Below are 18,139 nucleotides of genomic sequence, written 5' to 3' on the forward strand. Positions count from 1 at the left end.
CACACTCCCCAGGGTGCACTCAGACCTCAAAGACACACGTGTCCCCTGGCTCAAGGCCCCCCAGGCTGGGCTCCCATGGAGGGGACGTTCACGCTGCCGAGGACAGACCTGTTACCACAGAGAGCTGATGAGCCTTTCTCCCTTCCCTAGCACGGTCCAGAGAAGCCCCTCTGCCTTAACCAGGGGGTGGGGCCGGAAGGACGAGGTCTTGGTGCTGGGGGCTGTGGATGCCGTCGCCTGGGCCGTCCTGGGTCCTCCACTCCCGCCCCCCTTTTATTCTGAAGCCCGGGCCTCTTGGCAGCAGAGGGATGGCTGGTCTGCCCGGATGGGAGGCGGGCCCCTGTCCACAGGTGGCTCTGGGTCTCCCAGTTCACTCCAAGAAACTATGCTTAAGGAAGAAAAAAACAACTTAGAGGAAAATACTTGAAAGTGATAGCCCTGTAATGTGGTGTGAATTTAATTTTGATCCCTTTGTTTTAAATTAAGATCACTGTTAATTATCTTTTTAAATGACAAAAAGCTTACTGAAAGAAAAAAAAGGGCTTCTGTTTAAAGGAGAGTAAGATAATTTGGGGACATGTGTTGTAATTTTCTGTTCATTGAAAAGTCATTTTAGATTACAATGAGAAAGGAACACCCTTTAATTAATTTTTATATAAAAGTTTATTTAAAATAATCCTTTTCTGTCAAAGGCACGGTTCTTAGTTCTTCACACGTTACTCACTGAGTCCTCTATGACCCCAAGTAGTAGGGCCATTGTTTTCCCCTTTGTACTGATGGGGAAACTGAGGCTGGAGGTTGAAAAACTTCTCCAAGGGATCTGAATTACCAAATGTAACCTGGTTCTTACTCCTTTTTGGGCTTCCTTTCTGCAGTCAGGGTTTGATGGTGGGGCGATAACACAGGTGGCAGTTGGTCCTTGCTGATACCCTCTGTTTGTACAGGGATCTAATTGTTCACCAGTCACTGTCCCAGGTATGGTGTCTCTTACCTTTCCAACAGCTCTGTGAGGTGGATGTGCTTCTAGGGAGACTGGCTCACTGAGTGCAGGCAGTGCAGGAGCTCAGGTCTTTGGCCTTTTGAGTCCAGTGTCCACTGTGTCCTTGTACTGGCCACCGATAATTTGCAAAAACACCGGAAGCCAGCAGTTTCTGGAAAGACCCTGCTTTTGACGTGCAACGTCTTACAAGAGCGTTCACAAGCTCTGTATTTATTCTCTTTAAAATCATGGATAGGGAAGGAATATTCTATCATCTGGTTGTCAGTGATTAAGTATTATTTTCTACTTTGGCCTGAGCATGTGAACTTTGAATGCCTCTTGAAACATGCAGCTGTTTCCTTGATGAAGTAATTTTATGTTTTTTCTCCACACTGGATCAGCTGTTGACAGGTGTTGCTAGTCTGTTATTGGCCCATGGTTTCATTGATAACTGTGTGTGCTCTTCCGAGATGAAATGCTAGTTTGGCACAGAAATCAGACTAGTTTGTATATTTGATTTGTTGAAAATAATAGAACTTTTGAGGGCTTTTTATGCCAAGTACTGTGTTCAACCCTTTATTTACAGTATCCTCGTAGCATTCTCCTCAGATGAATACTAGGATTATTATGCAGTTGAGGAAATTGAGGCTCCAAAGGTGAGTGACTGACCTACGGAGCTGCCTTACCCTCTTGGATGAAATTAGGAATCAGTGCTTAAAAAACACTTTGAAGTTAAATCTGTGGAAAGAATAAACATTTAAGAAGATTAAGGTTATATCTAAATGGTACATGCATATCAGCATTATAAATTTGACTGAAATTTTTCAGTTTATCCTGGAATAAAACTAAAATGAAAACTAAAACAAGTACAAAACAAAACACCTCTTTAGGTATTTTGAGTGATTCAGCGAGATTCCTAGAGTTGACCCCCCAGTTGGGGTCAAGTCCCCTTCCTCTGGCTTCACCGCCAGCTAACAGATACAGGTTTTCGGGAGATTTTTCCCAGTCTGCTGCTGCTTCCAAACTAGAGAATTTGACCTGATGCAAACAGTAACGTTTATAATCTGAATATTTCTTTCTGACTGTCTGACTTGAGTACTCTTGAGAGAGTATCACGTGGGGGACAAAAAAAAATTTAATGCCATTGATTAATTTTTAGAAGTGGAACTTTTACTTACTACGTATTCTGTGGATTTTTTTTTTTTTTTTAACAGTCACACGGAAGAGAAGACTCAGTGGGAACATCCGAAAACCGGGAAAAGAAAGCGAATAGCAGGAGGTTTGTATGTTGTTGTCGTAAAGCAGAGACCCTTGTATTTAAAGCATTAATCAGATGGGAAAACTGTCACAGGAGCTGGACTCTCCCTCTGGGGAGTTTGTAGGATTCGGTAGAAGGAAGTGACGAGCTCTTGGGGTGGAGTGCTTAGGATGATTTCTTAAATAAGAAAGTATTAAAATAATAGGGGCCTTGAATTCACAGTTCATTAGAGTTTTCCGTAGTTGCACTGTTTGTAAAGTTGGTCTTGGTTCCTATCCTGGAATTAAATATATCAGCGTTTGATAGAATCCGTAAAGCTTGCCTTGACTTGTAGGTGCTTCTGAGTAAGTGTGTCATGCATGGAATAGAAGTGTAAGGAGGTCCCTGCTCTCAAGAGGTTGAGGGTCCATTTGAAAAGACAACATGTGCCCTTGGGAAAAAAGCGCAACCGGTCTATAACATGAATCTTCACAAGTCAGCATATGAACGGTATTGGGTGCCTGCTGTAGTGTAGATACGTTCTGGGAATTCATTCAAGGGAGAATTCATGTTGGTTGGAGCAGCCAGTAAGGGTTTTGTGAAAAGCAGAAGCTGAATGGAGTGTTGAAGAATGATCAAGAACGAAATAGTATTTTACTTTATTTTATTTTATCTTTTGGCCACATGGCTTTCAGGATCTTAGTTCCCCGACCAGGGATTCAATCCAGGCCCAGCAGTGAACGTGTGGACTCCTAACCACTGGACTGCCAGGGAATTCCCAAGAATGAAATAATCTTAAAAATAGAGTTGCCATATGATTCAGCAGTCCTGCTCCTGGGCATATATCCAGAAAAAAACCATAATTCAAAAAGCTACACGCACTCCTCTCTTCATAGAAGCACTATTCACAGTAGCCGAGACATGGAAGTAACTTGACTATCGATCAGAAGATGAATGGATAAAGATGATGTGGTATTGGGTTGGCCAAAAAGTTCCTTCGGTTTTTAAATAAAAATAAGACACATGTTTCATTTTCCCAAGAACTTTATTGAACAACGTATTCACTGTTTTGTTCCACTACCTTCTGCCATTTTTCAGGCAACTTCATAATTCCATCTTCCCAGAACTTTTTATCTTTTTGAGCAAAGAACTGTTCCAGGTACCTTCTACTGTCTTCCAGGGAATGGAAATATTTTCCGTTAAGAGAATTTTGTAAAGACCGAAACAAATGGAAATGCGAAGGTGCAGTGTCTGGTGAATACGGCAGATGAATCAGAACTTCCCAGCTAAGCTGTAACAGTTGTTACCTGGTCATCAAAGAAACATGCAGTCTTGCATTATCGTGATGGAAGATGATGCGTTTTCTGTTGACCAATTCCGAACGCTTTTCGTCGAGTGCTGCTTTCAGTTGGTCTAACTGGGAGCAGTACGTGTTGGAATTAATCGTTGGTTTTCCAGAAGGAGCTCATATTAGAGGACTTCCTTCCAATCCCACCATATACACAACATCACCTTCTTTGGATGAAGACTGGTTTGCTGTGGTTGGTGGTGGTTCATTTTGCTTGCCCGACGATTTCTTCCATTACACATTATTGTACAGTATCCACTTTTCATCGCCCGTCACAATTTGTTTTAAAAACAGAGTATTTTTCTTACGTTTAAGTAGAGAATTGCATACAGAAATACGGTCAAGAAGGTTTTTTTTGCTTAACTTACGTGGAACCCAAACATCAAAGCGATTAACATAACCAAGCTGGTGCAAATGATTTTCAACGCTTGATTTGGATATTTTGAGTATATCGGCTATTTCCTGCATGGTATACTGTTGATTGTTCTCAGTGTCTCGATTTGATCGCTATCAACTTCAACTGGTCTACCCGGCCATGGAGCATTGTCCAGTGAGAAATCTCCAGCATGAAACTTCACAAACAACTTTTGACACGTTCCATCAGTCACAGCACCTTCTCCATACACTGCACAAATCTTTTTTTGCGTTTCAGTTGCGTTTTTACCTTTCTTGAAATAATAAAGGATAATGTGCTGAATATGTTGCTTTTTCCCCTCCATCTTCAATATTAAAATGGCTACACAAAAATTCACCAGTTTTGATGTTTTTTTAAAAGGCATGCTGTTATGACAGCTGTCACAGTACAGTCTAACAAAATTGTTTCGAATGAAGTTAGACAACTAAGCACTAATAGAGTCATCTTATGGAAAACACTGAACAAATTTTTTGGCCAACCCAATACAAAGGAATATTACTCAGCCATAAAAAAGAATGAAATAATACCATTTGCAGCAACATGGATGGACCTAGAGATTATCATACTAAGTGAAGTAACTCAGAAAGAGAAAGACAAATATCATATGGTATCACTTATATGTGGAATCTAAAATGTGCCACAAATGAACATATCTACGAAACAGGAACAGATTCACAGACATAGAGAACAGGCTTGTGGTTGCGAAGGTGAGGGTGGGGGAGGGATGGATTGGGAGATTGGGTTTAGCTGATACAAACTATTATATATAGAATTGGTAACCAACAAGGTCCTGCTGTAGAGCACAAGAAACTGTATTCAATATCCTGTAATAAACCATAATGGAAACGACTATGAAAAAATATATGTCAAACTGAGTCACCGCTGTACAGCAGAAGTTAACGCTGTAAATCAACTATACTTCAATAAAATTAAAAAAAAAAAAGAATGAAATAGTGTTACTTCCAAGCAAGAGGCAGAATGTAGAGTCTGGTTGGGGTAATGGGCCTTCTGTACCTGCCATAGTTGGAGCACGTGACCTGCTGGTCTGGTGGGATAGGTCTGGGGCTGGAAGGGCAGGGGCTTCAGTTCACCCCACCCCACCCCCACCCCCACATAGACCTGTTGTCCTTCTGTGTTTCAGATTTGCCCTATGGATGGGAACAAGAAACTGATGAGAATGGACAAATGTTTTTTGTCGAGTAAGTGTCTACAAAGAAACTTCTCAGCCATCTTGCTTTTTATTTAATTAATTAATTTATTTTTAATACATTTATTTATTTTTGGTTGCATTGGGTCTTTGTTGCTGCACGTGGGCTTTCTCTAGTTGTGGCAAGCCGGCGCTACTCTTTGTTGCGGTGCGCGGGCTTCTCATTGCAGTGGCTTCTCTTATTGTGGAGTGTGGGCTCTAGGCGTGTGAGCTTCAGTAGTTGTGGCTCGCAGGCTCAGTAGTCGTGGCACACGAGCTTAGTTGCTCCTCGGCATGTGCAATCTTCCTGGACCAGGGCTTGAACCCGTGTCCCCTGCATTGGCAGGTAGATTCTTAACCACTGGGGAAGTCCCATTCTGCTTTTTAATAGGAACTTTTTTGTACAAGGAATATACATTGACTGTAGGAAAATATTATATAGTGTATAACTGTAATCCTATCAGCAGGACTAACTACTTTTAGCAATTTTTGGATTTTTTTCTTCCAGTCTTTCTATATAAGTGCTTAAAAAAAAAATGTATTGCACTAACTGTTTGGTAAACTGTTTTTTCCACATAATTCTTATGAGCATTTTCTCATATCTTTATAAATTTTTGAAGACAATGATGTTTAACGGTTATATAGTATTATTTTGTATAGATATACTGTAATTTATCAAATTACCTACTGGGCATTGATGTTGTTAAATTCCTGTGATCTGGCGTCTGTACAGGCAGACCTTGTCTTATTGCACTTTGCAGATACTGCGTTTTTTACAGATTGAAGGTTTGTGGCAACTCCCCCTCAAGGGAGTCTTTTGGCTCCATTTTTCCAGTAGCAGTTGCTCAGTTCGTGTCTCTGTCACGTTTCGGTAATTTGCGCAATATTTCAGACCCTCCACTAGCAAAAACGTTGGTGACTCACCGAAGTCTCAGGTGATGGTTAGCATTTTTTAGCAATCAAGTATTTGTTAATTAAGGTGTGTATATTTTTTTAGACTCGATGCTGTTTCACACTTAATAGACTGTAGTGTAAACATAACTTTCATATGCACTGGGAAACCACACAATTTGTGTGACTCGGTTTATTGCGTGCGACACTGACTCTTTTTTAAAGTTTATTTATTTATGGCTGCGTTGGGTCTTCGTTGCTGCACGCGGGCTTTCTCTAGTTGCAGCGGGCGAGCGGGGGTTACTCTTCGTTGTGCGCAGGCTTCTCACTGCGGTGGCTTCTCTTGTTGTGGAGTATGGGCTCTAGGCGTGTGGGCTTCAGTAGTTGTGGCTTGCAGGCTCTAGAGCGCAGGCTCAGTAGTTGTGGCGCATGGACTTAGTTGCTCTTCGGCATGTGGGATCTTCCCGGACCAGGGCTCGAACACGTGTCCCCTGCATTGGCAGGCGGATTCTTAACCACTGTGCCACCAGGGAAGCCTGACACGGACTTTATTGCATTGGTCTGGAACTGACCCTGCAATGCAATATCTCCAAGGTATGCCTGTAATTATAAAGAATGTTTTGAGCATCCTCTTCTGTAAAACTATCCTTGGAATAAATTCCAATAACAAACAGCAACAGTAACCACGCATCTGGGACCTAACATGAGCCAGGCATGTTCTAACCACCTTATACCTGTAGTATTAGCTCATTCAGTCCCTGAAATGCCCTAAGGGAGGCGAGCGCTAGGCTGCCTGGCCAGTCATTTTCCCACTCTGATCCCGTTAGAGAGGTGTGCTGGTAAATGCTTAACAACCAGTTCCCTGGGGGGAAAAGCCCATATTTGTTTCCGTGGTATAAATACTTCCCCTATAGCTTATTTCCAGCTACCGAGGTAAAGTCACTGAGGAGTTGGGAAGAGAGATGCACATTTGGCTCTTGTGAGCCAGGTCACCCGGCTCCCCCCCTGCTCTGTCCTCTGTAAGACACTGGAGTCAAAGTGCTTACCTGGCATCTGTGGTTATAAGTAAAATGAAAGTTGGATTATTCTTGAGTCTTAGTGTTTATGGGGTGATGAGTATTGATTTTAAACTGTATATAATTTTACACACACATACACATTACAAATACATTTTTTTTAAATGTTTTTATTTATTTTTTGGCTGCACTGTGGGGCTCGCGGGATCTTAGTTCCCCGACCAGGGATCAAACCTGGGCCCTCGGCAGTGCAAGTGCTGAGTCTTAACCACTGGACTGCCAGGGAATTCCCACAAATGCATTTTAAATCATGAAATCTTTCTTTCTGGAGAGTTCTTAATAGTTTTCAAGATATTTTGAGGTCTATCTCAAACCCCAAGATCACATTTAAAATGTAAAAAATAAACCTGTTCTGTAAGGAGCAACCTATTCATCTGTATGAACAGGTTGTACTGATGTATTTTAATATATTGTTTATACTACCAGTATAGTTTAATATTATTTCTACAAGATTTCAGTCAACTCCAAATCAAAACTATAGTGTGTGAGTACAGCCTTATAATGAAAATTATTAGAATTTTAGTAGGCTGGTTTCATATTTACTGTCTTATCATTTTGAGTTTTCTACTTCTTTACCAATCTTCTTAGGCCCTTGCACATAAGAGATTTAATTGAAATCTACTGACAAGAGTGCCTGATGGATCTTATAGCCACATTTACATGAATTAAAAGAGAAAAACCCCAAAGCCTACTCCATGTTTGAGATCTGAGGGTACAAGGCAGTGCTTTGTAACAGCCTATTTTACAGGCAGTTCTGAAGAAAATGCTTCGATGGCTGTCTTTCTAGGCAGGAATATAATCCTTCTGGAGGCCAGAAGATAGATTAAATGGACCCGGGTCTTTCCGGGGTTAAGAATAAGCCTTTTTTAGTCCATGAAAAATGGGGTTTGCCTAGCCTAAACTATAAGATTATCTTGTAATTATAAATGCCTGTGTTCAGTACTGTAGGTTCACTGCTTTCTCCTTTTCTTTGCAGCCACATAAATAAAAGAACTACCTACTTGGACCCAAGACTGGCATTTACTGTGGACGATAATCCTACAAAGCCAACCACCAGACAGAGATACGACAGCAGCACAACCGCCATGGAAATCCTCCAGGGCCGGGATTTCAGTGGCAAAGTGGTCGTGGTTACCGGAGCGAATTCGGGAATAGGTAGGTTGTTAACTGACAGCGATGGTTGTTGTTATTATTATTTTTTTTTGTCACTGCTATGATGAAATCCGCTTTAGTCTAACCATAAGAAAACTTTGTTTGGTGGTTCTCTAATTTAAAAGGTATTTATAGCCTTTTCAGCTATCGTGTCATTAAAGTTCTGGGCCCTTTTTCAGTCCCAGAGTTTCCATGGAAGGAGGGCCGTGTCAGGGCTGACCTTGAATTCTCCGAAAGCTGAACACTCAGCGGAAGATGGTGGCTATTTTGGTTCTTAAGGATGAGAGACAGCTGGCTCTGTCTAGGAGTTTCTGACCTGGTCTGCGTGGTGTGCGGACATGGTCCAGTTACCTGGGTTCTTCGGCCCAACGCTGACTGGTAATGGAATATCGGGAACAGTGGTGTGTCAGGGCTTTGGGACAAAGGACACTGCAGCTGTCCGTTGGTTACGGAGAATATGATTTTCTTTGGAGAACAGGATCTTATTTCTTTGCAGAGTCGGAGAATTAGTTGCCCTCTTGGTTGCCCGCGTTTAACTGCGGTGATGGTCATGAGGGAGGGGCTCCGGGGGTGTCCTCTCCTTAGCCTCATGGGCTGGTAGAGAAGCTGCGGCAAAGCAGATGTTCCTGCGTTCACTCTCCAGATGATTTAATTCTTATTTTGCTTTGGTCCATTGACAGGAATATCTGACTCTGTAAGAACCAGCTGCTTTGAGTAAGGATATGCATCCTCAGGTTAATTTACAGAGACAAAACATGGAATTGTGTTCAGCTGTCTTCTGGCAAGTTCTCTCCTTTTCACCCTTCATGGTGCTCCCCCCTCACTGGCCTTCTCTCTCACCAGCTTTGTCTCCTCACTGGTTTGTGTATCCCCTGCACTTCTTTCTCTGTCTTGCTTAATTTTCGGTGACCTCTTCTTGAACTTGCAGAAGCATTCCCTGGTATCATCAGGGCAAGTATAGGAAGTGACATACATTCTTGGAGGATCAATTGTTGTATAGTACAGGGTTGAAAATCTAACAAGCTATGGTCCCAGAGCGGAACTTTTGACTGTACCTGTCCATTAAGGCAAAGAAGCGTATGGAATTTTTTTTTTTTTAAATGAAAGGGGTTTATTTAAAATCAACTCTCAGACCTCATCCTGGGCTCAGTATATGTTCAGTTCGGTTTTCTGAATCACATCGGGGTTCATTCTATTTAATTGTCATCGATAGGAAAAGCTGATGGTGCTATATTAAAAGTAACAGCTGGATCCTCAGTCATCCAGGAAGCAGTATGTTGTGTTGATGGCGTTGACTACCGTTACGTTTAGCGTGTGGACCAAGACTGTAGAATAATTAAGAAAAAATAAGGACTTAAGTAAAATACCTCTTCTTATTTAACACTCTGTTAACCAGAGAATTAACTAAAAGATCTCATTCCCTTAATCTCGTGGCTAGACAGTTTCTTCCTTTCATTAGTAAGGTAAGTGACTACTGATGGTTTGTGCGTAAGTGTTCAAACTTGGCTCTGTCTGACGTTCGATGGCAGGCCTCCTGAAGCTCTGCTGAAGATTTGCCACGTCAGGCCTATGACATCATAATCCAGGACTAAAGGCACTGGTCCAGAATGTTCAGAGAGCTATGTGTAGTTGGGTATTGCATCCTGGTCGGAAGGGAGGAGGAGGTTCTGAAGCATTGAGAAGAAATGTGTCGTTGGTCAGAGTGGACCTCGGACCTTTCGGAGGCAAGCTCTGTGCCTCTTCCCAGCTACCGCTTCCCCTTCCTGAGGTCCCTGATCTTTTTTGTGGGCCCTGCAAGTAGGTGCCCGTGATCCAGTCACATGTGATGGTAAGTCGGACAGCTCAGGCTGGAAGGGAGGTTGGGGAAGGTCTCCGAGCGCACCCCCCATCCCCATTTCCCCAGCTCGAACCTTTGTTGCCTTCAGCTCTGCCTGGTCTCCCCGTGACCCCTCCAGTCTCGAGAAGCCCGAGTCTAGGGGAGTGCTGGAGATTTGTCTGCTTAATATTTGAAATAACATCAGACCGAACATTCCAGGCAATCAGATCCTTGCAAAGAACTCTGGCGCTGCAGCCGTGGCATCAGGCTTAAAGAAAAGAGCCGAAGGCAAGCCCGTGGCTTTGCCGTCATCACTTAGGCAGCTTTTATATCCCACGCGGCTGCCTTAGAGAGTGTCCTTGTCCAAGTCGGCTGTGCCTTCCAGATAAATTTCTTCCTTCTCCTGAGCTGTGAAACACGCCAATTTAGAAATCGCTATCACCACTCTGTTTCTGCCCCTTTGAAATGGAACAGCTGAGCGCAGAATGAATCAGGCATCTTCACTCCCAACCCTCCTCGGCGTCCGGGAGTCATCTCCTCTTGAAGCTTGAATGGTGTTGGCCTGCACTTTTCCTCTTGCTGCTCAGGGGAGCCCGGTTCCTACGTGTGAACTGTCCAGTCTTTAGCCTCATGGATGTCTGTGCTCTTGGGAGCAGAGTGGGCTGTTACAAAACATACCGGTCTTTATTTTGAGAGTGGTGATTCCACAGCTAAAAACACAGGTAACCTAATTGGCTTTACAAAGGTTGGTTTACAATTCTGGTGTTCCCAGTGATGCTTTTTGTTCGTGTTTTTGAATTCCCTGCAAGGCACCTCTCTGTTGGACTTGCCATTGGGAGGGGGCTCTCTGTTGTGGAAGGGGACGCTCGGGCGGTGAGAGGGGACGCCTTCCCTGGTGGATGGCAGGGACGTGCCAAGACACTGCCCCCTTTGACGTCGCCTCTATGCATATTCTCTCTTGTCGTCCATGTTGGGTACCTCGCCCCCCTCCACCCCGGCTGTAAGTGATACAGAACTGTATTTTGAACTTTGGATATTTTATGTTCCGAAGGCAATTGGAGGGACTCCTGCTTATTAATTCAGCTTATAAAGATCAGGGTGGTTCAGGTCGGTAGAAGGATTCAGAGGAAATGCCACAATAAAGCGTTTTGAATTCTTGGAAGTTTGTAGGCAGATACTGCGGTTGACTGGGTTCAGCTGTCCAGATGGGGAGTCGGCAAACTACAGCCCGTGGGCTAAATCTGACTCCCGCCTGATCTTGCAAGTAAAGTTTTACTGGACCACGGCCACGCCTGTTTATTTCCGTTTTGTCTGTGGCTGTTTTCATGTGACCAGCAGAGTTGCATAAATACGGCAGAGACCCTATGGCCTGCACAGCCTAGAATATTTACTGTCTGGCCCTTAATTGGAAAACGTTTGCCTACTCCTGCATCAGATGGTCTAATCCCTTTCAAAATAAGATCACCCCAGCATGCTGTGAGTCAGCCACAAGTTAGGTAAAATTTAGATAAAGTGGATGCCCCAGGCCACGAGGAAGATGGTGGCAACACATACGTGTCTGTTGGGGATGCCCCCCCAGTGCCTGTGTCTCCTGCCTCACCTCTGTCCCCAGCTTTAGGGAGCTGCAGGCCTTAGGACGTTGCAGCCTCTGAAATGACACTCTTCTCTCATCGACCTTTGTTTAATGAGCCTTCTGAACCCTAAGAACTTCGTGTAGATTGAGCGCTGTAGCTTGTGGACCTGTCTCGGTGGAGCTCAGCCTCTCAGTGTCCACGGGGAAGTCACCTGTGCGCCCAGAGCTTCCTTCTGCCAGCAGACCGCGAGGCCGGGAGCCCCGGTCCCGACGGCTAAGCCGTAGAGGCGAGGGAGGAGTTCATTTCTGTTTGTGCTCAGCTTAGCGCTGGGCAGGAAGGGGCGGGTGTCCACGGCGACCTGGAGTTAGTGGCTCGATGACTCTGATTTGGTAAAAAAAAACGGAAACAAAAAAACGAATGGAAATGGCTTCAACATGGTGATCATTAAATATGGACCTTAACGCGAAGTCTCTGGAGAGGGGGTCTCGGAGGCTTCCTGTTGTGGAAGATCCCATAGCTGCTTCTCTAGACCCGGCCTGTCAATCGAGCGGATTGGGCTCTGCTTATAAATAGCTCAGTACAAAATGCTGCCTTCTCAAATCTGAGGGCTGACATGTGCTCCTCGAAGGCCGGACCCTTCTCACGAGGGGTTACCTGAATGCCTAAATACGGGGCGGCGCCTGCCCTGCACGCTGTCCCTGGGAGCGGGGACGTTTGTTGGAAATCGTGTGGATAGTTGCAGGGAGCAGGTCGATCATCGTGGCACCTACGGAGCGAAATCCAGGTTCTGTCAAACAGCCATTGAAGAAATATTAACAAGTATGCACAGCTTAGCCATTTTCAGTCTCCTGTTCACTGGCAATGATGAATGATAAAGCTTTCTTCCTAACTTCCAGTCTTAAACCAGTAGTGGTTAAAATTTGGTTTTTGAATCCCTTTCCGAGTATAGTCAGGATGAAAAGTTTCTTCGACCCTTTGAAGTTTCATAACACTGGGCTGTTTCGAATGTTGTGACTTGAAATCTGGCATAGCCTGGCCTGGTTTCGATTTGTGAGTCAGAGGACCCGTGAACAAGAACAAAACTGTTTTTTTTGCCTGAACATATACAAGCTGGCCACCTTAGCATACACCAGGAAAATGTATTTTGGGACTGACACTTTAATTTTCTATTGGTATTTATGTTATATATAAACCTCCCTAAGGTTCATTACAGGGATTCTAATAATGTGTGTACGTGTATACACACACGTACATACCAAAATTTATATACTTTGAGATATAAGAAGTATTTGCTCAAGCTATCAAAGTCAACCCCAAATTTGTTCTTGAAACAAAATGAAGGTATTGGATTTCCATGTGGGAATCCCCAAATGTTGTAGTTTAATGTTGAAATTGGTTGTTTTGGCTTAGAGAGCCTGTTTTTTAGAGCTTGGGGTCTTGTTGCAAAATCATGTGTTGAAATTACAGTGTGAAGTGGAGTTGCCATATTGTTTTATCCTACAAATCATCACCGTGATGAATTCATATCTCGTGTAGATTCTACCAGTTCTCCGGTAATACAAGAGAAGTGCTTTTCTTCATGTAGAAAAGTGTATTCATTGTTAACATTTTAAACCCACACTTTGACAGTAATGAAGCAGACTCTCTTCCTCTCCACCCTCAGATCTTTGTTTTCTTTTCCACACCTAGTGTTACTAAAATTTGCCTTCTAGCCTAAATCATGCCTTTGACTTTTCTTCCTCAGTTTTTCCAAAAGATCCCATAAATTTGAGGCCATAGGCCACCTTAGAGTCATTTTCTTGGTTAAAACTTACTCATATGGGGTCATTACACTAGGAATCTTGGAATGCCTGATTACAGCTTCCTTTCTGGTTGTCAACAAGACTTAAACTAGTGGGATTTTTTTTTTTTTTTTTTTCCCAGTACGTGGGCCTCTCACTGTTGTGGCCTCTCCCGTTGCGGAGCACAGGCTCCGGACGCGCAGGCTCAGCGGCCATGGCTCACGGGCCCAGCCGCTCCGCGGCATGTGGGATCTTCCCGGACTGGGGCACAAACCCCTGTCCCCTGCATCGGCAGGCGGACTCTCAACCACTGCGCCACCAGGGAAGCCCCTAAAACAAGTGGGATTTTGACATTTATCTTCTTTTTAAGAACCTGGTGCTCATTAAGTAGAGGAAAATTTTCTGAAATAATCTGATCTTTTGGGAATTCAGACTCCCATTTATTAAAAAAATTTTTTTTAGATTTTATTGTATTTTTTTTTATACAGCACGTTCTTATTATTTTATACGTATTAGCGTATATATGTCAATCCCAGTCTCCCAACTCATGCTTTCCCCCCTTGGTGTCTCTACATCTGTGTCTGTTTCTGCCTTGCAAACCAGTTCATCTGTACCATTTTTCTAGATTCCACATATATGCGTTAATATACTAAAATTAAAAAAAGATTTTTAAATTTTTAATTTATTTTTTGGCTGCATTGGGTCTTCGTTGCTGCACGCGGGCTACACTTCCTTGCAGTGCATGGGCTTCTCATTGCGGTGGCTCCTCTTGTTGTGGAGCATGGGCTCTAGGCACGTGGGCTTCAGTAGTTGTGGCTCGCGGGCTCTAGAGTGCAGGCTCGGTAGTTGTGGCGCACGGGCTTAGTTGTTCCGTGGCATGTGGGATCTTCCTGGACCAGGGCTTGAAGCCATGTCCCCTGCATTGGCAGGTGGATTCTTAACCACTGTGTCACCAGGGAAGTTGCCAGACTCCCGTTTTAATTTAAAAGCATTTGTGACCATTTCTCTTTTATGCTAAAATAAACCCATATATTGTAAGTAAAATGATTTTGAAATTATTTGTTCTGAGAAACTATTGAGATTTTTGACAATACTGGAAAAAGTCCTTGAATAATATTACATAAAAATTGAGAATTGGGGCTTCCCTGGTGGCGCAGTGGTTGAGAGTCCGCTTGCCAATGCAGGGGACAGGGGTTCGTGCCCAGGTCCAGGAGGATCCCACATGCCGTGGAGTGGCTGTGCCCGTGGGCCATGGCCGCAGAGCCTGCGCGTCCGGAGCCTGTGCTCCGCAACGGGAGAGGCCACAACAGTGAGAGGCCCACGTACCGCAAAAAAAAAAAATTGAGAATTAGTACCTTATGAATTAGAGAACCTTTTTTACATTTAAATATTCTTAGACATTGAATATAAATGGGAATCACATGATCAGAGTATTTTAGAAGCTATATATCTAAAGGAAGAGATCAATTGAAATATTCTAATGAGCCTCATCTCATAATTTGGTAATCACATCTAAAAAACTTATTTAAAAACGTATGTAGTAGCACAGGGAGATCAACTCAGTGCTTTGTGACCACCGAGAGAGGTGGGATAGGGAGGGTGGGAGGGAGATGCAAGAGGGAGGAGATATGGGAATATATGTATATGTATAGCTGATTCACTTTGTTATAAAGCAGAAACTAACACACCATTGTAAAGCAATTATACTCCAATAAAGATGTTAAAAAAATATATATAGGGCTTCCCTGGTGGCGTAGTGGTTAAGAATCCACCTGCCAGTGCAGGGGACACGGGTTCGAGCCCTGGTCTGGGAAGATCCCACATGCCGCGGAGCAACAAATAAGCCCCTGTGCCACAACTACTGAGCCTGCGCTCTAGAGCCCATGAGCCACAACTACTGAGCCTGCACTCTAGAGCCCATGTGCCACAACTACTGAAGCCCACGTGCCCATGCTCCACAATAAGAGAAGCCACCGCAATGAGAAGCCCGCACACTGCAACGAAGAGTAGCCCCCGCTCACCGCAACTAGAGAAAGCCTGTGTGCAGCAACGAAGACCCAACATAGCCAAAAATGAATAAATAAAATAAATTTATTTTTAAAAGTATGTGATATATAATAATATATAAAGAATATGAGTTCCTCATTAGATACCAACTGAAACATTTTTGTCACATGAGGTCAGTTGAATTTCATACTTGCATGTAGACTGAGATTTTAATTTATTTCTTATAGTGTCAGCATACAAATGAGACTCATACAAGTTGCTATTCATTGCCAAAGTGGTTCAAAAATCATAATTTAAAAATATTTCTGCCCTAATTGAGATTACAAGTGTTTTATCAGGTTTGAAAATTTGGCAATTATTTTACTTAATACCCAATTTTAAAAATTTGGTCTTCTGCTTTTACGTAATACGGTGACATAGCAATTGTCAGGAAAGAAGGGGTCCTATGTATTTTATGTAAATTACCTAAAAGAGAACAGTCTTCATATATATTTATATTTTTCCTCCACTAGAGGGCTCTGTTGCCCTTTGATACAGTTAAACAAAAGCGGTAGCATCTCAATGCAGTTTTCTACCTCTCAGCCGGTCTTGCTTTCATTTTTGTTAAATAATGCCTTTTACTTTTCTAACGTATCTTTTAGGTCTTGTACTTCTTGGTGAAAGAGTTCAAACTGAAGACCGTTACTAGTGTCATGTTTGTTTCTTTCCTCCTTCTCTCCGTCCTCCCCCGCCTCCCGTCCCATTTTTTTTTCCTGGTATGAAATACCAAGGATGAAGAGATCCATTTAATAAAAAGGTCCATTGTATTCAGGGAGCAGCCTGTTCTGCCAGACTACACAAGGGCATGTGTTTTCATGACATTATTGGTTTTGGGTGTGCTGGCCTATCAATAATGTGATTTTTCTTTTTCTAAGTGGAAATTGTTATATTTAAATATTAATGCCTCTGTTAAAGGTTCATTTAGAAGGCCTTGGTGATCTTATATAGTTTTTTCTTAGAACATAGCGTTCCTCTGCCACCCCCAACCTACCCAGTGTTATATAACTTATTGTAATTAGATTGTTTAATAATGATATGCTTTTGTAATAGAAAAGAATGTGTCTTTTTGGGCTTAGTGTATGTTTCTTAACTAAGAGGCCATATTAAACCAAATACTTAATATGAAGTAAACAGCTAGTATCTGCACATACAAGATCTTAAGGAGGGCAGTTTTCATTTTGGCTGTATAACCAAAGTTTGAGACAACCCATTAATTGTATGCTTCAGCTTTCAAACAGAAATTTGGCCCAGAAAAGGAAAACCATTTTGGCTGTGTAAAACTCCTTATTTTAAAATGGGGACAAAATGAATACACCTTATTACATACTTTTATGTATTATATATTCTTCTTTTTCTCAACAACTTTTTTCTCTCTTTAACATGAAAGAGCCAGCAAGCACTATGAATATACTTTTGTAACAGTGCAAAAACTCCTTCACCAGAGTGAAAATATTTTGCTCGTTCGTTTACAGATGTGGTCTTTGTCTATCCAATAAAGATGGTTAAAACTAGATGGCTATTGCGGGAATTATTCCAGACTTGGTAATGAAAGGCGTGCCAACTGTTGGAACCCCCTTGACCATCGCTCATTTACACTGACACAGCCCACGTCCTTTCTTAATTTTCTGCAATTTATACACAGAATGTTCAGATTCGAGTCCTCAGCCTTTTCCAGAATAACGTCGTGGGCGGGGGGGGGGTGTCAGTAGAAGGGCCTTCTTGCAAAGATCTCTTAAATTAAGTCTCCGATATATTGATCAAAAGTAAATTCCAAACATCAGAGTTTCTTGCCTGAATTTATGATATTCCTTTGGCTTAATATGTAACACTGCATTTCTTGAAGGGCCGGTCTTTATCTGCACCTCCCCACCCCGCCGTAAATGAGCTAAATGGGAAGTGTCCTCCTATTTAATGAGTTGTGTGACAGGGCTGGAATCTAATTGTTTCAAATCTGTGTTACTTGTTTACCAGGCTGTGCTGCTTGGTTTTCTGGATCCTTCTTGTTAGAAGCCACGTTGAGATGGTGCTGTCTCTGAAAGCAAGTCAAGGTCTCCTCCCTAGACTCTGAAAGGAAAACTAAGACAGTGTGCTCCAGCAGGGGGTGGGGTGTGTGTGGAGAGTGTCGACGTGTGTGAGATGGGGTGTGGGAGACTCATTCCAGTGTGTTTAATATTCCTCCCGAGGGTAGGATGGGAGGACTAGCAAGGTGGGTGGAACCAGGCCTTTCGCTGGAACAAATGATCCCCTGGAAAGAGGGACAGAATCAGAATCAAAGAACTTTCTTGTGTAGTTGTATGGAAACTGAAGTTAAAACGAATAACGTATTTTTCATTTTCACCCTTACCTCTGAAATGTACTTAATTATTCCAGATTACTATTTATTGATCGCTGTAATCTTGTCTCATATTGATAGCTTTTTAGAATTCACGAATATCCTGTACCTGTTGTCTTATTTAATTCTCGCCGCAGTGCTCACAGGTACCCTGACCTCCAGTTAGGGTGAAAGCACAGAGAGGCGAGGTAACTTGCCCGAGGCCACACAGCTCTTGAGCGGTGGGTGCCTACAGAAGTAGAGCAGAGAGCTTCGGACTCCATGCCCGGGGCCCTCTTCCTTCTCCTTGCTGCTGCCTTGTTCCAA

General features: G+C 43.0%; 1 protein-coding gene across 6 annotated transcripts in view; it reads left to right on the forward strand.

The window, feature by feature from the left end:
- Positions 1-18,139, forward strand: part of WWOX (WW domain containing oxidoreductase) — a 982,828-nt gene that overhangs the window by 3,302 nt on the left and 961,387 nt on the right. For all 6 annotated transcript variants that reach the window (XM_089902460.1, XM_089902458.1, XM_022583121.3 and 3 more), the window contains exons 2-4: positions 2,194-2,258; positions 5,121-5,178; positions 8,109-8,287. In XM_089902460.1, the coding sequence (XP_089758586.1) occupies positions 2,194-2,258; positions 5,121-5,178; positions 8,109-8,287 (302 nt within the window). The remainder of the gene's footprint in view (positions 1-2,193; positions 2,259-5,120; positions 5,179-8,108; positions 8,288-18,139) is intronic.

This window comes from Delphinapterus leucas, chromosome 20 (assembly GCF_059928025.1).
Source record: "Delphinapterus leucas isolate spDelLeu-1000000601 "Yukka" chromosome 20, BTC_Dleu_Yukka2, whole genome shotgun sequence".
NCBI classification, from domain to species: domain Eukaryota; kingdom Metazoa; phylum Chordata; class Mammalia; order Artiodactyla; family Monodontidae; genus Delphinapterus; species Delphinapterus leucas.